This window comes from Lepidochelys olivacea, assembly GCF_965140295.1.
Source record: "Lepidochelys olivacea isolate rLepOli2 genome assembly, chromosome: 14".
Classification (NCBI taxonomy): Eukaryota; Metazoa; Chordata; order Testudines; family Cheloniidae; genus Lepidochelys; species Lepidochelys olivacea.
In genome coordinates this window covers 14,122,147-14,146,095 of record NC_140424.1, presented here as the reverse complement: position 1 = coordinate 14,146,095, position 23,949 = coordinate 14,122,147, and the positions used below count along the sequence as shown (strand labels likewise).

At 55.0% G+C, this 23,949-nt stretch overlaps 1 protein-coding gene across 2 annotated transcripts in view; it reads right to left on the bottom strand.

Moving 5' to 3' along the window:
- The window catches only part of LOC311530513 (polycystin-1-like), a 61,353-nt gene that overhangs the window by 17,215 nt on the left and 20,189 nt on the right, over window positions 1–23,949 (bottom strand). Inside the window, exons 11-32 of one of the 2 annotated variants that reach the window (XM_084647202.1) lie at window positions 23,095–23,369; window positions 21,670–22,428; window positions 21,036–21,167; window positions 19,839–20,014; window positions 18,862–18,998; window positions 14,952–18,607; window positions 14,479–14,628; window positions 13,878–14,015; window positions 12,921–13,203; window positions 12,056–12,278; window positions 11,651–11,810; window positions 11,392–11,532; window positions 10,520–10,661; window positions 9,531–10,121; window positions 8,798–8,954; window positions 7,637–7,895; window positions 6,205–6,400; window positions 5,459–5,626; window positions 4,031–4,174; window positions 3,190–3,400; window positions 2,271–2,394; window positions 420–569 (exon numbers count right to left, since the gene is read on the bottom strand). In XM_084647202.1, the coding sequence (XP_084503328.1) occupies window positions 420–569; window positions 2,271–2,394; window positions 3,190–3,400; window positions 4,031–4,174; window positions 5,459–5,626; window positions 6,205–6,400; window positions 7,637–7,895; window positions 8,798–8,954; window positions 9,531–10,121; window positions 10,520–10,661; window positions 11,392–11,532; window positions 11,651–11,810; window positions 12,056–12,278; window positions 12,921–13,203; window positions 13,878–14,015; window positions 14,479–14,628; window positions 14,952–18,607; window positions 18,862–18,998; window positions 19,839–20,014; window positions 21,036–21,167; window positions 21,670–22,428; window positions 23,095–23,369 (8,372 nt within the window). Of the gene's footprint in view, window positions 1–419; window positions 570–2,270; window positions 2,398–3,189; window positions 3,401–4,030; window positions 4,175–5,458; window positions 5,627–6,204; window positions 6,401–7,636; window positions 7,896–8,797; window positions 8,955–9,530; window positions 10,122–10,519; window positions 10,662–11,391; window positions 11,533–11,650; window positions 11,811–12,055; window positions 12,279–12,920; window positions 13,204–13,877; window positions 14,016–14,478; window positions 14,629–14,951; window positions 18,608–18,861; window positions 18,999–19,838; window positions 20,015–21,035; window positions 21,168–21,669; window positions 22,429–23,094; window positions 23,370–23,949 lie in introns of both variants that reach the window. The other variant, XM_084647203.1, reaches the window with a different exon arrangement.

Genomic DNA, 23,949 nt, shown 5'->3' with positions numbered 1-23,949 from the left:
GACCTGCCTCTGGTAGCTGGAGACACTGGGTTTGCCCACACTAGACCAGTGAGGGTTTGTATTTGCACTCTCATAGCTCTGAAAGCAGAGGGGTCAGGGATGAGGGCTCTGCGAGGAGAGTTAAGGAGTGACTCTACTCAGCAGGTAGGATGGCCTGGGCTGAAAATGGTGCTGACCTCCAGAGAGTGAGCAAACCCACCCCATCTGCAAACCAGGGCATCCTGACTCCTGGCTCCTTTGCTAGAGCTCAGTTTTCAGAGAAGTCATCTTTTCCAAAGCCCAAGGGCAGTGGTGTGTGTCTAGAAATACAGTGCTCACCTGGGAGGGCAGCGAGACAGACAGACACGTAGCCCCTCACCTCCCAGGGCCTTTTCTCTGTACGTCACCAAAAGGTGCCCATAGAATGGCCTTTCACTTACACCACTGACAGAGCTCCCGTCCATGATGGACTCCACCCCGCCTGGGATAGACAGGAAGGAGGAGCTGCCCCGGTCAGCGTGCTCCAGGCACACATCCATCTCCACAGTCTGAGAATCCTGCACAGGTGGGTTGGGGTCTTCCACAACCACCTGTCAAACAGAGGAATGAGGAGTGCTTCCTGCCCAGAGGCTGTGACCATCCTGAGGGCATGCCTAGAACCAGGTTCCAACCCAGTCCCTTTGCACTGGCGCATTGCCCTTCTCGGAAGATGTTGACATGTGTTAGATTCGGTCACCTGCATATGCACATGCTAGTGTGTGCCCAGATGTCAGTGAGCACATACGAAGCAGCAAGTGCACAAATGGAGGCAGGGGGTCTGACAGCTGGACCCTAAGAGTTACTATTGCAATTTCAGTTCGGCATCGAGAGAATTCCCCTAAGTGACAGACAAGTGTCTACAAAAAGAAAAGGAGTACTTGTGGCACCTTAGAGACTAACCAATTTATTAGAGCATAAGCTTTCGTGAGCCACAGCTCACTTCATCAGATGCATATCGTGGAAACTGCAGCAGACTTTATATATACACAGAGAATATGAACCAATACCTCCTCCCACCCCACTGTCCTGCTGGTAATAGCTTATCTAAAGTGATCATCAGTGATCTGGAAATGGCCCATCTGATGATCACTTTAGATAAGCTATTACCAGCAGGACAGTGGGGTGGGAGGAGGTATTGGTTCATATTCTCTGTGTATATATAAAGTCTGCTGCAGTTTCCACGATATGCATCTGATGAAGTGAGCTGTGGCTCACGAAAGCTTATGCTCTAATAAATTGGTTAGTCTCTAAGGTGCCACAAGTACTCCTTTTCTTTTTGCGAATACAGACTAACACGGCTGTTTCTCTGAAACCAGACAAGTGTCTAGTGGACTGTGCACTGAACAGGGACACGGGAGACCTGGTTCTGTTTCTGACTCCGCCACTGACCTGCTGGGTGACCTTGGGCAAGTCCCCGCCCCTCCCTGTGCCTCAGTTTCCCCACCCGTAAAATGTGGAGAATGATACTGGCCTCCTTTGTAAAGTGATTTGAGAGCTAGTGATGAAAAGTGCTGTATAAGAGCTAGGTACTGTCATTACTCCCTAACTGAGCCTCTGGAAGTCAGATCATGTGGAAGAGCTTGGCAGCTGTGTGTGCTCATGGCAGAATTTCTTCTGCATAATTTCCAGTTCTCCTATTATTATACTCAGATTGTAAATTCTTTGAGGCAGGGGCTGTCTTTTTGTTCTGTGTTTGTACAGCACCTAGCACAATCGAGTCCTGGTCCAAGACAGGCTCCTAGTACAAATAACTACTATTAATAATATTATAACCCTGTTCTATAAACAGCCTTAAGGGCTTATATGTAAATCTGGTCAACATTTTGAAATTCTTAATTTTGATGAAGGTTTTTTTTAAAATCAAATTTTTAATTTCTATGAAAAACAGACAAATTTTTTACAAAAATCACACCCGATTTTTTGACCAACTCTAATTTTCCACTATCTTTGGCTGTATATTTTAGCCTCGTCTTCCTACCGTGTCTGTAAAATAAGATGGCAACATTTCAGAGCACGTCCTTGAAAAGATTACCTGGATTTTGTGCCGGTGAAAAGGGATCTGACTGACAACCCTGGATACTGGCATGTATTATTAAATATTTATGCACAAAACAGGCACTGCAGAGGTCCTTCACTCTGATCATGCCAAACTTCCCGTCCCTTAGGGTGGGGACGGATGGACCCTGGTGGGGTTGTAGCAGCAGGTTTGGTGGGTCATGTAGCTGCGGGGAGGAGGTTGATTAGATGTTCACCTTGCTGTGAGTTTTCCTGAAGATGAAGGTGAAGAGAAGCTGTATTGGGAAGACCACCACAGACACAACCATCCCCACAGCAATGCTCTCTGCCGTCACTGAAGCCTGGCTCCCCAGGGGGACACTACTGGAGAGAAACAAAGCCAGAAGAGAACGTGGTGACTCGAAGAGTCCTGTGTTAATAGGGAGTGGTTCCAGACAAATGTGGCCCACATTTTGCACAGGCCCCTCTGGGCGCAGAGCCATCACACGAAGACTGAGGATCTATGAGGAAAGGTTAAAAAAATCTGGGCATGCTTAGTCGTGGGGAAAGAAGACTGAGGGGGCCTGATAATCTTCAGATATGTGAAGGGCTGTTCTAAAGAGAACGGTGATCAATTGTTCTCCAGGTCCATGAAGGTAGAACAAGAAGTGTTGGGCTTACTCTGCTGCAAGGGAGGTTTAGGTTAGATATTAGAAAAAGCTTTCTAATTATGAGTCATTAAGTCTGGAATAAGCTTCCAAGGGAGGTTGTGGAATCCCCATCACTGGAGCTTAAGAACAGGTTGGACAAACACCTGTCAGGGATGGTCTGGGTTTACCTGGTCCTGCCTCAGCACCGGGGGCTGGATTAGATGACCTCTTGAGGTCCCTTGCAGCCCTACAGTTCCATGAGTCTAAAGCATCAGATACTTCCTCAGCACCTGTATCACCATTCAAGCTGTGATTTTCAAAGGAGTTTAAGAGAGTTAAGACATCCAAATCTCATTGCAATCCAGTGGTATTTGGGTGCCTAAGTCCCTTGAACTCATTTGAAAATTTCAGCTCCAGTGGTTTTCCCTTTCCTCACTCACTACTTTCCATCCCTCCCTCCCTCCGTCTCTTTCTGTCTTCTTGCACAAAACCCTCCTGTAAGAGACAGAGATGCAGTGGGACTCACCTGTAGCCCTCAACTCCGATGGCTCCATACCAGAGCACACATATGGTCAGAAAGAGGTACACAGCAAGCACGCAGCAGGTAATCCTCTGCACCCGGGTGAAGCGGCTGTGGGGAGAGCGGCCCCAGACGGAGAGCCACACGTGCCAATCAGAAAAGCCAAGACGCAGCTGAGCAGGGAAAACTCGAGAGAAGCATCTCAGCTCCTGTGGGCCTGGAATCGGCATAATGCAAATGATCAGCATTCCCTTCTCTTCCTCCTTGGGGATTCTATCCCCACTTTCCTTCCCCTCCTGTGGGCATTTCCCTCTAGCTGTCACCTCTGCCATCACCAACACCTTCCTTCTCGCTTGATCACCACCATGAGTTCTTTTCCCGTTGTCTTCTCTGGTGTCTCCATTGCCACCATCACTTAGAGAACTCCTTCCAGTTAGTCTGGGCACCAGCAGCACTCGCGCTGCCAAAGATACCTTCACTCCCCGCCCACGGCCAGCCTTTCTAGTGTCCTCATACCCATCTCCATTGTCCACTAAGATCACATTCAGCGTGTGGCCTAGCGGGCAGGGCTTTGGACTGGGACTCAAGATTCCCTGCTGACCTGCTGTGCAATCCTGGACAAGTCAGTTCCCCTCCGTGTGTCTCCAGTTCCCCTCCTGCCCTGGGTCTGCCTCGTCTATTTACACGGTCAGATCTTTAGGCCAGGGACGGTTGCGTACTGGTGTTTGTGCAGCACCAAGCACAGTGGCTCCTGACCTGGGTCAGGGCCTCCTGGTGCTACTGCCGTAATAATGCTAAGGGACTCTTTGGACTGCCCCTAGAACATAGCCCCAGGGGCAATGCTCACATGCAGCCAAGACTTCCTTTTCAACCAGCCCTTCGTTTTTCTCATTTTCCACGGACAACCAGTCGTCCACCAGGAAGAAATACATATGGTCGGTCTGTCTGTCCCAGATGATGACATGCTGCAGGTACCAGGAAGGGTCCAGCCCTGGGGACACAGAGGAGGAGAGAATGACGCACCTGCGTTTCTAATGACTGCCTTCCCAGGACAGTTACAAATAGATTTATATCCTGGCTGCTCACTTCTTTGCTCAGTCATCCTTCAATGGAGGGAGATGGAGAGGAGAACTCTAGCCTCTGTCCCATTCTCACCTGAGGCAGGAGTCCATGGCCATCTTGTTACAATATGTGCTTTGCAACGTAATCCAGGAGCTAAGAAGCTGATTAGTTCTCAGGATGGATGTACAGAGGCTAACCTATTCTAGTGAGCTACTGAGTTTCTCTTGGTCAGAAGCGCTTGGAAACTTAGTTTGTGAGTTCTTTGGAGTAGCAACTGCATCTCACCCAATATGTGTGGGACAGTAGCTAGTGCACTGTGGATGCTACAATCATGCAAATATAGAATGACGGTAACAATACATGGATACATTGTTGTAATTAACATTCTAGCTTGCAATGGTCTTTTATTGGGACTGAGCCAAAGCTGTGTCTGTAGAACTGCTAGTGAGGGATGGGCTGACTTATAAATTAGTAAGACCACTGCTGCCTTTGATCCCTCACCCTTTTGTGTGGGTCATTAAAGTGAATCATTTTGCTCTGAAATGTAAGTGTGTACCAGACACATTATGCACACCATGCAGGCCACAACCAGGGAAGAGAAAGCACGATGGAGTTAAACACGAAAATGTGTCCTGATGCTATCGGTCAGCTCTAAGGCACAAAATCGGGGTAACTCAAGGCTAAAGCTAATCACTGTACACAATTCACCGGTCTGCACATGGCTTGCAAAGAACAGAGGGCGCCTCTTTATACCAGATGTGCTGTTAAATTATAGGTGCAATGAGACAAATTAAAGATAGGATTTGAGCTTTAACTCTGAATTTGCTGGCTTCAGTTTAAAGGAAACTTTATTAGGTCAGACCCTCAGCTGGTGGAAATCAGCCCAGCGCCCGTGAAGTCAATAGAACTACACTGATTGACACTAGCTGAGGATCTGGCCCTTTATAGTTGGGGTGGCCAAGATTTTTAGCAGTGACTTGTGATTTTGGGCACCCAATTGGAGACCCCTCATTTAAGGGCACCCCAAATCTCTAGTCACTTTGGAAAAATCATGCCCTGGGACATAAAGGCTAGTCTGAAAATTAACAGAGTTAATCACTACTAATGAAACATTAATGACACGTAAAGAATCTACGTGTCCCATTGACCCCAGAACATGGCAAGAGCCGTGCAGAGTTTATGCGGAGAAATCCATGGCCGATGTGTGCCTTACCAGTGTTGTCATGCCAGATGCGGATCTTCCAGATCTCTCCCAGATTTGCGTCAGTCTCCACCTGGAAAATATCCTGGCTGTTTCTCTGGAAGGCCCAGCCCTTGTCCAGGTGGCGAGAGCCACTTTTGTTCAGCCCATATAAGCTGATCCCTACATGTGCAGTGGTACCTAGAACAGACGTGTAACGTGATAGCTGACGTATCTATTATCCCCATCAGAATTCACCCACCTTGTCCCACCACAATCCAACTCGGCTGCCAATGGCTGACACAACAGATGTTTCAGCCTTTAAGTGCACACAATTGGATGCCTCCAGGTGGTGTGGGAGAGGGGCATTGGTCTAGCTGCCTGAAAGAGGAGCAAACTCGAACAGGCATTGGGGAAATGTATGGTTTCCCCAATTTATTCTACCCTGGGCCTCCCCTTTCCTGTCTATCCCCCTACGTGCACTATACACAGCTCCACCAATGAACCCTGCCTTGTCTTCAGAGACGGCCCACCGCTCCTGGGGCAAGGGAGGAATTAATGCTGTAGGCCCATTCCGTTCTGGGCTTTTCGTGCACACAGATCCATCGAGGGACTGATGCCACTGGGCTGGAACGATGGAGCATGATCAAGAGATCAACCTCTGCTCTTCAGAAGCTTTCTAGATCAGGGCTGCCTGCCTCAAGGTTCACATCACTCCTCCCAACCTCCTGCAATCCGGCCCTTGATGGGAGAGGAATGGGGCTGCCCGCCCACTCTACCTGATCCTCTTTTCCAGCCAGTCTTCACCATTACCCAGTACTTGTACCGTCCGGGCTGGCCGCAGCGAGGGACGATGCCCACCCGGGTGATGTCAATATCGTCCAGTTTGTGGGCGATCAGCACCATCCCCAGGTAGATCGCGAAGAGCACGCAGCAGGTAATCACCACCAGCGGAGCCTGCCTGGAGCGCTTGCTCTGAAACCCCAACACAGGTGAGGGTAGAAGCAGGTGGAGGCGGGCTCCATCGGGTGCTACCCACCCATCCGCCCCTGGAGATGCAAGAGGCAGGAAGCATCTGTGCTACCCTCATTGTCATTACAGCAATTCCAACGTGCCCATCACTCTGGCATCTGGGCACCTGAACCCCTTCAGATAAATTAAAGAATGGAGTAGTTGTGGGTTCCTGCGGACCAACGGCCACCACTGTTAGAGGGAGATCTGGCATGCTGGGAGCACTAAAAGGAAAACAGCCCCGAAGGACCAGGAGGGAATATTTCCTCCAATTTCCTACCTTCGACTATGAGAGAGCGGCTCATTTTACTTGGAAATGGAAGCTCCTGGGCATGGGGCAGTGGGGAACTCTGATCCTAAAACACTACCCCAGAGCAGGAGTGGCTATTCAGACAGATCTGGTAATGCACGTCTCTGCTGGTGACGTGATCAAATAGGAGACGAGTTGTTCTCCAACAGACCAAACTGACTTTGAACCTGAGCCTGGTGGCAACAGTGTTGGTCTTTATGTTCAATCACGGGGTGCGAACATGGCAGACCTAGCCAAGATCCAGCTGCTGATCACTGCACAAGGGAGTCTTGCTTTCCCTTCATCATCTCCCCTCTCCCTCTCTTTGATGAGGAAATTCACCGGGGGCTGGGGGCGTCACAGCCTAAGACCTGTTATGCACCATTCAAGTCTCCTTGAAGTCTTCAAATCAGGGCATACATGGGCTCAGGTGGTGTCTAGCCCTTAGCCTAGTCCCCTCTGCACAGGGGAGAATTTCACTCCCCCCACCAGTTCTAGACCCAGGTGAGCCGGGTCCTTCCTCGCTGGGAGAGAGCAGACAGTTACAGGATAGCACACTCAATAAGGCTCAATTGATCGAGCATGCAGTGTGGAGACCAGGCTTCCTGCTTCTACAGCCTGGCTCTTCGCACAGGGAGCCCCCACTGCCTTTGACGGGCGTTCTGCCTGCAGAGGGTCTCAGGCTGCCACTAATGCAGTCACTGGTCCGTGTGTGTTACGTGCTCCCCATCATAGCCACAGAGGATAGGAGCTGCGACAGCCTGGCTCATCAGCTCAAGCTGCAGAAGCGCAGCTTTAGCTCTGGAGGTCCCCGGGTGCTGGCCAAGGTGCCAGCTGTCACCATTACACTGACAGGGACAGTAACCAACCATCTCCTCCTTGCATGCCCAGGACGGCCAGGCCTGGCTTACCGGGGGCAGGAAGAGGATGCTGTGAGGTGGCACAAAGAGACTGGCTCCGAAGACGGTGAGATGTTCTGTCAGGCACACAATCTCCTTCTGGCTGGTGGCGGCTGTTGGCCTCAGGCCCTCTGTGCTCCATTGCATGCTGGGGAAGTGGAAGTACTGGCAGAGGCTGGCAAAGACCGTGACTGCGGCGCTGACGGGTGCCTGGGAGAAGCGGTTGGTGATGTTGACGTGATAGTCTCGGAGCGTCCCGTTGAAGCGGTGGCTGGAAGGGAGAGGGGACAGCACAGGAGTGAGCTTACGGTTCAGTAGCATCACTCAATACAAAGGATGCCAACACCCCCCCTTACAGACTTCACACACCACTGAAGTGCAGCCCCCCTGGGGCAGGATGCAGCCACTGTTTACCATGACAGATGCACAGTTTAGGACAGGAAGTGAAGGGCAGCCGATCTAAAGCAAACTGCAGGAGGAATGTGGCACAACGTAGATCCCCGGGATTCAGCCAGGACGCTGAGCTACCATCAGGCAAGTCCCGCAAGCAGGGCTGGCCTCAGCCATACTCCATGTGTGGGGCTGCACCAGCCCCATGTTGTGATCACACTTTCCCTGCCTGCTGTGCCTATGAGCTCCCCAACCTGCTGGCCTGGTTAGCAAACGTTAACACAGGGATCCAACCTTCTGACTCCCATCCTGCACCTCCAAACCCCATGCCAAAAGCCCCCGATCCAAACCCCCAGCCCTGCCCAACGGCAGCACTCTGAGCTCCTCCAAGCCCTGCTGATGCTCCCTGGAGCAATGCCAGGCACCCTGACTGGCCCCCACCGCACCCCAAATGTACCACACAGTGGGCATCTGCCTTCCCCCCACCCCCACACCTGACTTTGCAGAGGGCCCCTTAAACCCCATCCTCAGGCTCCACAAAGCCAGTGAAAAAGGGGTGCACCGTGCAACCCAAGCAAAGTAACATCACAGCTGTGCGCACTGAGGTTGTTGCCCTATAGTGGTTAAGAGCTATGGATCTTCCCCTCTCCCTTAGCTCCCAAATACCCTGCTAATCCTTCCCCCGGCCCCGTCCATAAGGCAGGTGAAGCCCTCAAACCCCAGAGAGCAATGCTGCAGGAAGGAACCTGCAAATTCCAGCACAGGGGGTGAATGGATACTCACGGAGATGAAAGCAAGATGGTGACCTCCCTGCTGCTGCCTCCTTGCAGGCTGTCAAAGATGATTTCTTCCTTCCAGGCGTAGTGGAACTCATTGGGAACCAGGGTGTAGTGCCCGTAGAAATGGATCGAGGGCTCGCTCTCCTGGCTAGGGTCAAAACCTGTAAGGAGAGGGACGGTCACTCCCCATGGGCTTGAAATATTCAGCCAGGTCTGGCACTTATTTACCTGGGCATGGGGAATCTGTGCTTCGGAAGGGCACAGCAGCAAGGAAGGGGACTGATCTGGAAGGGTCACTTCCCTCACCCGAATGAGAATCTGGGTGTTTGATGCGGAGAAAAGCAACAAACTGAGCTGACTGCGAGTCACCAAACCCATGTCACTTGTAGCCTCCATTTGCACTCCGGCACGCACCAGAGGGAATGTGTGTGAACAGGTGGATCCCTGCCCTCTGCTGATGGCATCAGGCTCATTCCAGGGTTTGTGGCTGTGTCGCCCCCTAGGGGCCTGCCTACAAACCGGCTCTATGAGTCCTAAAGGGCAGCTTGTGGAGAGTCTCTGGCTATCACTCGGATCCCTATTGTCCCCCATGCCGTAGCTGAGGGTCATGGTGCCTCTATGCAAGAGGAAGAGGGAACCCCAGTGCTAATCTGCATCAAACTGCCCCCCTCCACTAGCTGGACAAAGCTCTGCCCATCTCAGACCACGAGCAGCTCTTTGTCCTGCTAACGACTCACCCTCCTGCACAGTGACGCCAACACGGATGTGCACCCCCTCAGCATGGCTTCCCGCTGAGGCCCTCACTGTGAAATTGACTGACTCCCCAGGAGGGAGGAGGAGGAGCGTCGGGGGAGAGGTCCGCTGCTCCTGCTGCCCCGTCGGCAGCCTCAGCCCGATAGCCCTCTCCCCGGCCAGGTTGGAGACTGGGATGGGCGCCCCTCCAGGAGTGGTGAACTCCAGCAGCGCCAGGCGGGTGGAGATGGAGGAGTTGGCGTAGTAGTTGAACGGGAAAGGGTTGACGGAGATGTCCATGAGCACCTGCACCACCTCCTGGCTCCCTGCCAGCTGCCCGGCCACCGCGCTGGGCACGGAGAAGAGACACCGCTCAGAGGGCGCCTGGCACAGCAGGTTGGGGGAGTCGGCCCTCTTGCCCTGTGTGCGGATCTCCGAGACAGACAGCGACAAGGTCTCCTCATTCAGGACCCGGGACCTCATCAGGGACTTCATCAAGGCCCGGGTGAGGTTGAAGGCGGTCAAGGCCGTGCTGAGACCAGGGGTCCCAGATAGAGGTGGGTGGGGGGCCGTGTCCAGTGCTGATAATGTGCTCCCTGGGAAAGATTTCACACCCCTCGGTTAGAGTCCTGCTGCTTCCCCTGTTCCTCCCACGGCCCCACCTGTCCTCACATCTCCCTTCACTAGGGCAGCAGCCCCACCAGCAGCACAGAGCCCCTTAGTGTCAGACTTCACCTCAGGCCTGGCAAGGCTGCTGAGAACGACAGTCCAGGAAGCAGAAGGCTGCTGTGTCCTCAAGGCCACATCTGCAGCACCCAAAATCACCGAGCCTGACTGAGGCACTTAGAGCTGGGCTGCTACTGGATCAGAAAGCTGCCCAAGACACTGGGGGAGTCGGTGGCAAGAGGGCAGAGTCATGGACTCCCAGGGATACAGCCCTGCTGCCTCCCACGCCCCAGTCCCGCCTATCACACTGAGGTGGCTCGTTGCTTACCCAGAATCCCCAGGATGCTGTTGCCAGCGGAGGTGGGCGTCTCGTGACCCTCCTCCGTCTCCGAGCTGATAACTTCAATCATTCTCTGGGCTGCTGCCAGGGTCCTGGCCTGGCTTTCGGGGCTGAGCTCTCCTGGGAATGCCTGAAGATAGGAAAGGGGGCCCCCAGGTCACACTCCAGCAGATCTGTCCTACCTGCCTCAGCTTCCCCACCTCACTCTCCCCCTATCACGGTCGCATCCCGCAGACTTTGCTCGCCCCTGACTCCCACTCTCCGTCACCGCCGCAGCCAGCCAAGACCTGCCAATCTCCCCACCCCACTCCACTCCTCCCTTCTTCCGTCTAAGACGGGGAGGCGTTGAGAGAGCACCCACCATTGCCGCGCCCCTCCCTGTCCCTATAGCCCTACCCAGTCTGCCCGCCCTGCAACAGGGTGCCAGCAGGACGTGCTCACTTCTCTGTCTCCCAGGCCTCTCTCCAACTCTCCACTGACCCAGGCAGCAGGAGCCATCACCGCATACTCTCTTGTCCCTCTTCTCCTGCACCCTGCTCTTTCACCCTGATGGGAGGAGGTTGGGGGGCACTGGGCTCCCGGATTCCCTCTCCGCCCATTCCTTAGGCAGCTGTCCCAGAGGAGGCCCTGCCTCCACAACAAACAGCCCCATGCCAGGGGGCTTTGCGAGCACATGGGGGGGACCAGGGGGCTATTCACACCCACCCAAAGGGGCACATTTTCAGTCTGGTGCACGGGAAAACGGAGGCAGACAGCGAGGAAAGGGAGGCTGAGGAGAAGGGGCTTTCCTCAAAGCAAGGAGCCTGTCTGCCGCCACGGGAGTGACAGTCAGGGGAAAAGAGATAAGAGCCAGGTCCTACCACACACTGCTGCAGCACCGCGCTCAGCTGGGCAACCTCCTTCACACTGGAGATACTGAGGGAGGCCAGGGCTGCGGTGACGTTGCTGCGGATGGCGATCCGGTCCCTCAGCTCCTCCTCATTGCCCTGGCTGCCCGAGTTCTGGAGCACACACGCACACGCACGAGCACTCGTGAGCGAGGCACTCTGCTGGGAGAGGGGATGGGCGTGTGCATGCAGGTGTCAAGGAAGAAGGGGGCTACCGCAGCGGAGCCCTTACCTGATTCAGCACGGTGATGAGGGCCAGGGAGTATGGGATCACCTCCTGGGGATTGCCCTGCTGGACCACACCCCACAGTGCTGATTGGCTCTTGTTCTTCAGCCAGCTGGTGACGGTCGGGAAGCCCGCCGGGAGGACCGGCATGGCGAGGGGCAGGGTCCTGGAAGGAAGGAAGGAAGGAAATAAAGTTATCCCAGCCAACTCCAAAGGCTTCATTCCTCCCAGCAGCCGGGGACAGTGGGAGCTTTGGACCCGTCAGTGGAGCCATTTTCGAATCCAAAGCATAGTCCAAAGACACTATCGGTTGCCTCTCTGATCTTTCAGCTTCCAGGACGCACACCTGTGCCGAACACCGGCCAGGCTCATCTCCTCGTGCGCGCCCCTCCTGGATCTGCCCACACTCACTGATTCAGGGCCAGGGTCTTCGCCCCTTGCGAGTCCTCCAGCTCAACCAGGACATTGACAGCGGTGTGCCTGCCACCTGTGGCCGCAGGGAGGAAGGTGCCGAAGGAAGATTTGATCCCGCGATAGAGGCAGAAGTGCTGGCAGTGCCTGCCGTCGGGGGGACACCTTTCAGCAATCAGGGTGTAAATCAGCTGCACTGGGCTGCTATCTTCATCCACCCAGCCTGAGAGAGCAGGGAAGGGAGACATGGACGGAGGAAGAGCAAGTGTGACTTAGCTGGGAGTCCAGAATACGGGCACCCACCCAGTCACTGCATCTTGGGCTCCTTCAGGCCATGGTTGCATGTGCGACCTGCCAAATCCCCCGGCTCGCAGCCCAACTGATTCCTCCCTCCTCTCTTGGCAGGACTCTCAGCCTCAGGCCTCCCTGTGTTCCCAGTGCCGCGTCGGGCTCTGCAGCTATTGCTAACATATGTTGCAATACGGAGCACCAAGAGCATGTCAAAATCACCTGGCTTAACCAGGCAAGTGCAGAAGGCTGGCAGCCGGCCCCAGAGACTCTGTCACCTCCCAAGGCCCTGAGAGTCTATCCATTATTATATGCACAGAACCCAGATCCGCACCTTGCCATAGTCACAGTTAGCCAGGCCAGGTGCATCGTCAGCATGCCCATTCGCTCCCACCCTGGGGGCTTTGTACCGGGGACTCGGACTGAATATCCCTCTCACCCTCCCATGTACATTGCACTGGGCTGGGAGCTTCTCCCTTTTCGATGGCACTGTGTACTCTTTGGTGTCCAAATGACCAAATTCTGCCCTGTGCATGCGTGGGGGGCAGCTGCCCAAAGGATGCTCTGGCAGAGTTACCTGTGCACTGGTATGAGACCAGGGTCTCCAGGAGGTAGAGGTCGTGTTCAGGCGTCAGAGTGCAGACCCCTCCCCTGGGCGGGTTGTTGGGAGTCAGAGTGATGCTGGATCCCCCCTGCAGCTCCCCGCCAGGCTGGGAGGCTGACAGCGTGAAAGAGTAATTCACCCCATCCCGCAGGACCCCTTGTCTGATCACCAGGTCCCGGTTCGAGTCCCCCGTGGAGGTGGTCACATGGTCCAGGGTCAAAGGTTGTCCATCTGAACTCTGAGCCGTCCACTTGTACTGCAAGGGTCAAAGACAGAGACATGGGTGAGACAGCAGCCCAATAGGGGTGCCCAGAGAATCAGACTGTCCCTTCTATAGTGCCCATCATCCAAGCCTTTCCCAGAGCTGACAAATCCCAATGCATGGAGCCTCACAGCACCCGGCGGGCACATTATCCCTAAAATTAAAGAGGGGAAATCTGAGGCACAGAGAGGTTACATGACTTGACCAAGGTCACCCAGAGAGTCAGAACTAGAACCCAGCAGTCCTGCCTTCCAATTTCCTGGTCTAGTCACTCAACCATTCCTTCTGCTGTAAGATTTATCCTCTCTGAGTTATCTCCCAGCACCCTTTCCCCAGTAACACCCCCTTTCCTCGTGGGCCGGAGCACCTCGAGTATGGCTAATCAGAGTTCACATTCCCTCAAGCTCCACAGATCAGCTGGCTATTCCAGTCAGTGCAGGGTCACTCGTAACTGTAAGCTCAAAGCAGCACCATGAGCCTACGGGCATTTATGGGGCGAGGAATGGGGGTGGGGGGAGAGCAGTGCTTGGAGAGCAGGGATCTCTCCACTGGGGTGCGCATTAAAATCAAACCACCAAACCTCCTCCCAAGTGGCAGGAGCTGGGGTGTGAGCAAAGTACAAGTGGCTCCATACTGGACTTTTCATGCATCAGCAAAGCAAATCTCACTATGGTCCTGTTGTCACAGCTCTGGCACTGTCCAGCCAGAGTGACGTGGACGCTCCTGCTGATTTCATAGCTCGACAGGGCGCTGCAAGAACGGCACTCGATGGTCACGGGCTGGATCTGGCCAGCCTCGATCCAAACCTGCAGGTGGACGGCAGGATCATTCAAACCACATAGGAAAACAGCCCTCCCCTGACGTACACCCCTGTGGAAACGGAGCAGCCCCAATGCAATAGAGGGGATGAGCTCCTGGGACACAGGGCGTGAGCCCTTGGTGACAGGCGAGTGTGCCTGGCACCCAAAGCGGGAGACACAAGGCCCAGGCCCTGGGGCTGGGGTCAGGTGCCAGGGTGGCAGCACAACCACATGGCTGCTGGCTGGTATCTGCCCAGCACTGAAGGCACATGGACCAATCCACGCACTTCCAAGCTGTAACCCCATTTCTTGAGCAGCCCCAAGGCTCAGCGAGGGGTCGTCGCCCACATGTTCCTGCTGAGAAGGCAGCAACTGCCTCCGTGACGGGGCTGGCTCTGTGCCAGTGAGACTGAGGGTCTGATCCTTCAGCGTCCTTCCCCAGACTGACCCCTCCCCACTTGAAGCTCACCATCTGGGCCACGGAGACTGGTTCCTTCCCCGGCTTCTTCACAGTGAGAACGAAGCGATAGCCAGTGTCTCTGCAGAGCACAGTGTGGGGAACAGTGACGCTGGCCCCTCCCTGCAGGCGAGGTGGGGCACACCAGTGCGAGGACACATTCTGAGTGGGAGACACACAGAGAGACCTGATTAACTCACTCCTGGGCTATCTGTCCCTGTCCCACGCCTGAGCGGGAGGACGGACGGACCCTGGACAGCAGGCTGAGGATTGAGTGATCAATGGGGGCGGGCGTGGGATGAAGAAGTGGGGAGCTGTGAGGTGGGGGGGTTTGGAGTTACACAGTATCCTACAAAGGAGGCACCTGCCCTCCCCTAGACTCTGATCCAACCCCCTCTGCTCCAGGGCACTCAGAGCCCCAGCCCCTCCCACAGGCGAGCGGAGATGAGTGACGACAGGCACTCCTGCTGGGTTCCCTTTGTTACCTCACAGCTCCAGTGATATTCCAGGGAGGAGTCTTCGTCCCTCCCCACGTCAGGGTCGTAAGACCCGCTGCCATCCAGAACCAGGTCCAATTGGGCAGACCAGCTCCTCCACGACCCGCCTCGGATGAAGGGAACCAACTTGCTGGGGATGACGGTGATGAGCAGGGAAAGCGTCCGGGCCAGAGGGGTGTGCTGGAGGGAGGCAGTGAAGCGCAAGCAGTGGGTGCCGATGTCCAATGAGAGCTTGGGGAGCATGAGTGATGGGGTGAGCAGGTCTGTGTGCTGCAGGGGCACCTGGTCGGCCTCAGCCAGCTGCTCACAGCTGGGGCTGCTGAACACCTCCCAGAGATACAGGGCCTTGTAGGTCGTGCAGCCTTTCAGGTCTACACTGGCCTCAAAGTAGCTGGTGCGGGATCTGGGGACAGATGAGGGCAGCTCCACCAGCCTCACCATGGGGCTGTCACACCCCAGCTCCCGCACGGTGACCGTCATCTGCACCAGGACAAAGCTGACCTCATTGTAGATTTTCACCTCCACTAAGAAATCCCCAGCATGGACATAACGGTGAAACATCCTCTTGTCCCCGCTGCCGGCAAAGGTCTCCTCTGAGTCCCCGAACTTCCACACGGAGCGGAGATCGCTGCCACCCATGACCGCCAAGTCAAATGCCACCGTCTGATTGAGGAAAGCCCCAGTCCCATTGCTGGACAAGGTGGCTGCCTCTATGGGCACCTGCAGGGCCACAGTCACCGTCAGAGACGCGGCACAGAACGGGTTACTGGCCTCTACATGAATGGTCAGGTTACCTGCTCCGGGTGGCATGTACCCAACCTGCTGGCCTGCTGCTTTATAGGCAGGGTGCCCAGGGAGGTGAAAGATCCAGAAGAAGGTGACATTCTCCCCAGCTCGCACCTGTGCCATGAGCGCCAGCTCTTTGTTGGACTCCAGGACGGCTGGGCAGCAATTGGGGATGTGCAGCCCCCGAACCTTCTCCAGCACCTGCACCACAACGGAGGCCAGCTGCACGCTGACGTTGTTGGAGGCCGACGCCAGCACCCGATGAGAACCCGCCGCCGGGAAAGAGAAGTGATGCGTTCCTCCACGGACATCCAGGCTGAGCCCCAAAGAGGGGACGGCGAGAGCAAAGCTCACATTCGTGCCCCTCTGGGTGTGCAGCGTGAAGACTACCCTGTCATCGGTGCACACGTCCTGCTTGTCCACTTCCACTGCCAGCCCGGCCACGGGATCTTGGACGGCCACAGGATGCTGGACTGTGTCCTCACTGACATCGTTCCAGGCTCGGAGGTCCACCTGGTAGACTCCAGCCGCACTGAATTTGCAGGAGACGTTCTGTCCACAGAAGAGCTGCTGCTTCTCCTTCCCCCGCAGCTGCCACTCCCATTTGACATCAGAGCCTGCTGCCACCGAGCCCCAGAGCTGCCTAGAGGTGTCTGACATCAAGAAGAAGGGGAGAGAGCTTCCTTCCACTGTGAAGCTCACCCTGGAAACGGGCTCCTGGACTCTCAGCTCTGTGGAGCCGTTGCTGGAACCGAAGACGTTGGAGACGGTGACAAACACCAGCTTGGAGCCCAGAGTGGAGTAAGCGTAGGACAGAGAGGAGGAGTTGGTGACCAGGGGCCGGGCATGTTCCTCAATGTGCCAGGAATAGAGCAAATCAGTCCCAGAGGCCACAGAGACAGACAGGTTCACTGGCTTTCCCAGAGCCACGCTGTCGCTGGCGGCCCGGACCTTCACACCGCAGACTCTCGCCACCACCTGCAGGGCGCGGCCAGCAGACGCCTCTCCCAGCACATTCCCAGCTCTCACCTCTACCAGCAGCTCCCCACTCGCATTGTAACAGTACGTGAGCGACTGTCCCGTTGCGGTGAACACTCGGCGCAGCCCTCGAGAAATCACCCAGCGGAAGGTGAGGTTGGAGCCCTGGGTAACCTCGGCGGTCAGCATAAAGGGCTCGGCAGAGGCCAGGTACCTGCCCTGCACCATGTTCCTGCTGTGGATCTGAACCCCCTGGGCTCGCTCCTGGACCTCAATAGTGACATTCGCCTTCTCCGCGCTCACTGCATTCTCAGCTGCGACAAAAACCATGAAGACACCGGTGGCAGGGAAGGTGTGGGAGAAAGTGGAGGCCCCCTTCTGAAAGCCACGTGGCTCTCCAATAGCCCAGAGGTAGTGCACCTGGTCTCCTGATGCTAGAGAGGCGTGGAAGGTGACCTCCTGCCTGACTTCACAGACTGGCCGCTCAGTGCTCAGAGTCAGCAGCTGCACTGGGGCCAGGACCGTAATGTCGAGCGAGGAGTTTCTATGGCTGACCTGGTTCTCTCCGGTCACGGTGACGGTGATGTCTCCGGCTCCGCGGTAGGTGTGGGAGGTGCTCTGACCTACCTGCGGCGGAGAATGGTCTCCAAAGTTCCACAGGAAGGTGGCCGCACTGTCCCAGGGGACCTCAGCCATAAAGAGGTAGGAGGTGCCCAGTGCCAGAAAGCTCCCCGTTTCACCGCTGTGGAGAATGGAGATGGTGCCAATCGCCCTCTGAGCCAGGATATCTACTGAGGCATTTTGCTGGCTCACCGTGTTCCACACAGTCACTGTCACCCGGTATGATCCTCCCTCCAGGTAGGTGAATGTGATTTCTGGAGACCCCGAGGTCACTGGGTCCTCACCAACACCAAAATCCCAGTGGTACCGATATTGGTGCTGGGGGTCTGGCACTGGAACAACCTCAGCCTGGAAGCACGTGGGTTCCCCTAAAGCTAAAGCCAGCGTCGGTGCCGTCAGCTTAACCGACCGGATTCGATCCTCCACGCAGATGGCCAGTTGGCGAGAGGTGGTGCTTACTGTGCCACGTACAGTCAGGTTCAGCTGGTAGCTCCCTGCTGCTGGGTAGCTGTGAAAGACCGTGGGGTCCCCGTCCCCAACAGAAGGGGGGTTGCCATCTTGGAAATCCCAGAAGAACTGAACTCCTTGGCTCGGCCCCGTTACCACTGCTTGGAAGGGAGCCCGTTCCCCACTGGAGAGACAGTTGGGTGCTAGGATGTTGGTGATCTGAAGCCGGTACACCTCTGCAATGGTGGAGACACGGGCAGAGGTGGCGGCATTGTGAGCCATCACCGTCACCGTGTAGTTGCCTTCCTTGGCGAAGGTGTGAGAGATGAAGCTTAGATTCAGGTTGCTGTAGACGAACCCGTCCCCCATGTTAAAAGTCCACAGGACATCTGTGCCAGAGGCCAACACGGCACTGACAACTGTGGCTGAACCCAGCTCAGTAGGTCCGCTGGCCACCAAGCGGAGACCCGTGACACCTTCACTGACCATCACAGCCACGTCAGACGGCACCTCACTGAGGCTGTTGTTGGCCCGCAGCACTACGTTGTAAACCCCGCTCTTCTCAAAGCGGTGGTGCACCAGCAAATTCACTCCCTCCTGCGTGGGAGAGCCATCATTGAAGTTCCAGGAGTAAACAATGCCGTAGGGGGAAGGGCGGGGTAACGCCTCGAACTGGGTCACCTCGTTCACCAGCGGGGAGGCTGGAGTCACCAGAATGGTCACGGAAGCTATAGGGCAGACCGCACGGACTTTGGCCACCCGCTCCACTCGATCGTATTTGTTGATGGCCTCTGCAGTCACTGAGTAGTCACCTGTGGAAGCAGAGAAGAAAGGCAGTGTGGGAAGGAACCGAGGTTTCTAGGACTCTTGTGCCTAGAGAGAGAGAGAATGTGTCACTCCCATTGTGCTCAGGCTGTTTCTCTGTACTCATTTGAACTATAATTGAGACGGTATCTCTCTCCCATCATCCTTCTGTATTCCTTTCCCATTCTCTCTCCCTCTCCAACTTGTGGACTAAGAGCCCTTCTGAGCCCAGGTGACCCCTGAGGATCAGCCCCTTTCTTACCTGGTTGAGTGTACGTGTGGGTCACTCTGGCCAGCACCTGGACCCTCTCTCCCTGTGGATCTGGACGTGACAGCTGAGAATCGTAGGGGGGAGACAAGAGGCTCTCCACCTCTGGGCTGCCATCCCCAAAGCCCCACCTGCAAAGAGAAACAGCTCCATCTCACAGACAGGGGTCTGGTTCAGAGACTGGGCAGTTGTGTGAATATCATGAATTCTCAGCGTTAGAGCAACAAATGCAAATGTACATTTTGGAAGGGACATTAAAGCTCATGTTTCAAGGCTAAAGCCAGTCTCTATCTAGAAAGGATCAGGAAGAAATCCAACATCGGGGGAGAAAACAGATTATCTCACATCAGAGAAAGGTGCAAAAAACCCAACCCCACTGTAGCCGAAGACAGGAGGCTGGGCGAGACGGACCTCACATCTGATCCAACATGGCAATGCTTATGTCCCACTATCAGTGCATCTTTTCCAGCTCAGTCTCTGCCTAGTTTATGGTGTGGGCTTTGCAGAAAGTTGTTGCCTAGAGAGCGCTCCTTTTGGCATTTACTGACATAGCTGGCCCAGGCCCTCCAACGCCACATCACCTGAGAACATTTCTCACCAGAGCCACTGGTAACTTAAGCCCGTTGGGGGTGGATCTCAAACCCAGCCAAGTTTTACAATTCTATTTTCACCCCTTGAATAATCTCCACATATCCCACCTTGGTTCCTCATTCCTGATGAGAGATACCAGTTTCAACCTGCCACCTCTTAGAATACCCCTTTACAGCCTTGACCCAGCTGCGGGGGAGAAAGGACTCCTGTCAGAGATCACACATAAAGAGGCACTGATACAGGATGTCAGCAGATGGTACAAGGAGTGCTGCCCATGAAGGCTGGTCTCTCTAGGAAGTTCCTTGGTGATCCGCTCTGGGATCAAACCACATTAGTCTGCGGGAGGAATTCTCCTTTCTTGGACTCCATGGGACTCTCACCTCACAGTGACTTCCATGGCAGTGTCCACTTCCACCCTGAACACGAAAGTCTGGAGGGTGTCAACTGCCACCACCCCAGGGAGCCCCAATATCTCAGGGTTGGCTAGTGGATTCATAGCCTCGGCTGCCAGTGCCACTTCCACCACCTCTGAACTCACAGGGTTCTCAGCTCGCAGCTGTGCGGAAGGAACAGAAGGGCATCAACCACGCAAAGAAATTTGAACAGACGGCATTCCCTTCTTCCGACTCCCCAGCTACTCCAGACCTCTGACCTCCCCGCCCACTCCACCAGGACCGTCGATGCCTCCCACCCCACAGTACCATGACCACGGATTCTCCTCCCCCCTTGATTTGTCTCTCAGACCCTGGCTGCAATGCATTCCCATGCGACTCGCCCCACCCATGTGACACGCTCCCCTGATTCCCAGCATAGTGCATCCTGCCACCCATGTTGGGGGGAAGAGGTCCAGGGAATAGTAGCACTGCAGTGATGTTCTCATTGGGAGCACAGGGAGAGTGGGGCCCGGAGCCAGGAACAGACGTTGGCCTGAGGGTCAGGAAAATACAACACATGGAGATGTGCAATGGCGGCTAATCACTGCCCAGACAGCACCCTCTGGCAACTCAGCAGCGGCAGAGTGGAGCATACAATGACTCCCATCAGAAGTTAAGTCTCCGTGGGGGAAAAGCAACTGGGGCAAGTGTGTAGAATTCAGAGTCCTGAGTCAAGCTGCTACTATTTGACAGTGGCTGTTCCGTGCTTCTGCCTGATGTGTCTTGAGTCCTGCCAGGCCTTCGGCTGAACGAGCAAGTTTTTACACCCTTGTGTTTTGATTTTAATAATAATTTGCATATTTGTCTGCCTATCCATCATTCCTCCCAAAAGTACCCCTCTGGGGGTGGGGAGTAATACGGTGCTCCTGACTGAAGGGTCTCCTAGCATTTTATAAACATTTAACCCCTTCCGAACCAGCCAGTGAGGGGGATATGAATTACCGCCTCCTTTTTACAAGCGGAGAACCTAAAGCACCGAGTGTCTTATTGAAAGTCACACAGCACAGCAGTGGCAGAGCTAGAAAAGGCACCCAGGAGCCCTGACTCCCCAGTTCCTTGTTCTGACTCCGAGACACTCTTCCCTTGCTCTATGATCTGGGCCACAGCTGAAGGAACATAGGGTTGGTTCTCACACTTGCTCACCTTCAGCTGGTATGTGGCAGGCCTCTTGAACTTGACGCTGTAGGTCCGTCCATTGTAGGCGAACATGTCCATGTTGTCGATGACCCAGTTGTAGGAGACAGAGGAGCCCTGGGTCAGCTCTGCGGAGAACACCTGTCAAGCAAAACAATCAGCAGTTTACAGCAGACCTATGGGCTGGGCTCAGATTGCTTCCTCTTGGTTGTGTTGAGTAGGGCTAAGGGTGGAAAGTGCCAACAGGCCTAAAGCAAAGCAATGGAAGATTTCACCCACATGGAACATCGGCATTTGCCTGCTCCCCAGCAGCCATGCAATGGACGTAACACAGCCGGCTCCCTGACACTGAAGCAGGAAGGTGAGACACACAATGCCCCATGCTAGCCTGGCTTTTGGGGCCCCAGTGCATCCTGAGGGAGAATAGGACAGGCTCCGGGGCTACCCTTCTTGGAAGTTTCTGCTGGATGAGGACAGGTTCATCTTGCAGCTGCGTGACCATAGGTTTGGTGTTATAGTAAAACCTTCAGGCAGCCCATATGCCAGCATCCAATAGGGTGACAGAGTGGCAGCGGGGCCAGAGATGTTGGAGGGATGCCCTTGATTATAACCCAGCCGTGATAACAGCAGCAAGATGACCTACCTGAGACACATCCACTAGCATCCTGCGGGGGCCAGGCGGCACCACCCGGAGCCCTTCGATGACATTGTATGACTGGATCTTCACCGACAGCTTCTGGGAGCTGATCTCATTGGACACCAGCACATTCAGCATCTCCATTCTCGGCTCCTCCATGCGAAGCAGGGCCGAGGAGAACCAGGTATCTGCAGTGTCTCTGTGGCAGGCGGGGACATGTGCTACAATGCTGCCCGGGCAGGTGGCCTCAAACAACACCCCAGCCTTACCCACGGGTGCCATCCAGCGAGCCATGGCATTACAGCCAGAGAGAATCTTGATGACAATCAGAGTCTCTCTCTTGGTGGCCACATTGAGCTTCCCGCTGACCGGTGTCGGGTGGATAATCTGCAGCCCACCGACCTTGGTCTGCACCTCCACCGTGCAGTTCACCTGCCTGCTGCTGACCGCATTCCTCACCGTTGCCGTGTAGGTGTACGCCCCGTGTGCCAAATGCCTGGCCAGCCGCGGCATGACTGCAAAGCTCCAGGTCTTGCCCACAAAGGTCACTCGGAGGTCACAGACGACATGGTCCACCCAGGTGGGGCTGGTAAAGCTGCTGATGCTTCCCTCCCACCAGCCAGCCTTTGCGAGGCTGATATAGCTCTGCCGCCAGGGGGAATGGGAGTGCTGCCGGCACCGGAGGAGGGAGCTCACCTCTGCGTTATGCTGTATTCCAATAATGTCGTCCGGAGACACGCTGATCTCCTCTCTAGGCAGGAGAACCTGAAACACGCAGAAAGAGTCGTCTCCCATTGCAACCACAGCCTCTGCTGTAACCAGACCCCGGCCTGCGCCTAGTCTCCATGAAACATCCTGCCTCCCCACGTTAGTGGTGGAGAAGAGAGCACAAAGAAAGGAGCAGGAATCAGGGGAGAGCAGGAAAGGAGAAGCCAGGGGAAGGAGAGTCACAGGCTGGCCAAAATTCCTGTGACATGCCTTCATTTTCCTGGGACCATCCCAGAGTTCATTTCAGGCATCGCAATGCAAGTGTGAGGGTTGTCTCTTCACACCACCATGTGGTGTTGACACAGAGTGACGGTGTGTCTCAACATGATGATGTGGCCTGAATTACACATCACCACAAAGACTCATCATGGTTTCAGAGTAACAGCCGTGTTAGTCTGTATTCGCAAAAAGAAAAGGAGGACTTGTGGCACTTTAGAGACTAACCAATTTATTTGAGCATAAGCATGAAGTGAGCGGTAGCTCACGAAGTACTCCTTTTCTTTTTACTCATCATGGTGTCACAGTGGGATTTACACACACACACACACGCACGCGCACGCACGCGCACGCACGCGCACACTTGGAAGAAAGGGCAGGAGATGACCGGGCAGTAGAAGGTGGGAGAGAGAAGATGCAGCAGAATAAGGTCATGAGAGCACTTACCTGGACATGCCTGTTTGTGCTGCTGGGAGCGAGGAGCAGGGGGAGGTCAGCCACTGGCTGGTAGAAGGGCGGGGTCCCGCTGTAACGTGGGGGGTTTTGGATGGGCAGGATGCTGGAAGTCACATTCTCAAAGGCATAAGAGCTGCAAGGACTGGAGACGTTCAAGCAGCCTTCTCTCAGTGGGCACCACTGCTGCCCGCTGGGGCAGCGACCCGTGCCGTTGCAGAGCGGCCGGGGGTGACAGCAGGCGAATGGCGAGTGAAGAAGCTCGCAGCCTGGGAAGAAGCACACGTGCTGCAAGATATGCTGGCCTTGGAGAGCTCAAAGAGGGAGCAAACCGAGTTATGGTTTGTAACCGGCATGTGTTCCCCTAGACACGTGTTCCAACAAATCATTCATATTGTAGCGACATTTCCAAGCCATGCAACTAACTTAGCAGAGCCAAGCAAGCAAGGAGAGAAAGGGACCAGGCCATGTTCTGGAACTAGATCTGGAGCCACATCTGGATTTCGAACACCCCAAAGTTTGATCTGGACAAGCTGGATGAAGCAAGAGAGTTTCCTAAGCTGGGAGGCAGCATGGTCTGGTGGACAGGGCACTTGACTGGGAGTTCGTTCTATTCATGGCTGTGCCACTGACTGACTATATGGCCTCTGGCAAGTCACCACCCGTCTCTGCCTTGTTTTCTCCCATCGGTATCAAAGGGACCATGCCAGCCCACTGGCACTTTGCTGCCTGTGGATTCAGGACAGCACTACAGGTGTGTCTACTTTTACTATAAACCAGAAACAACCAGTTCAGACTGAGCTCCACCCAAGCCCAAAGGGACAATAGCCCCCAGCCGACGGGACACCA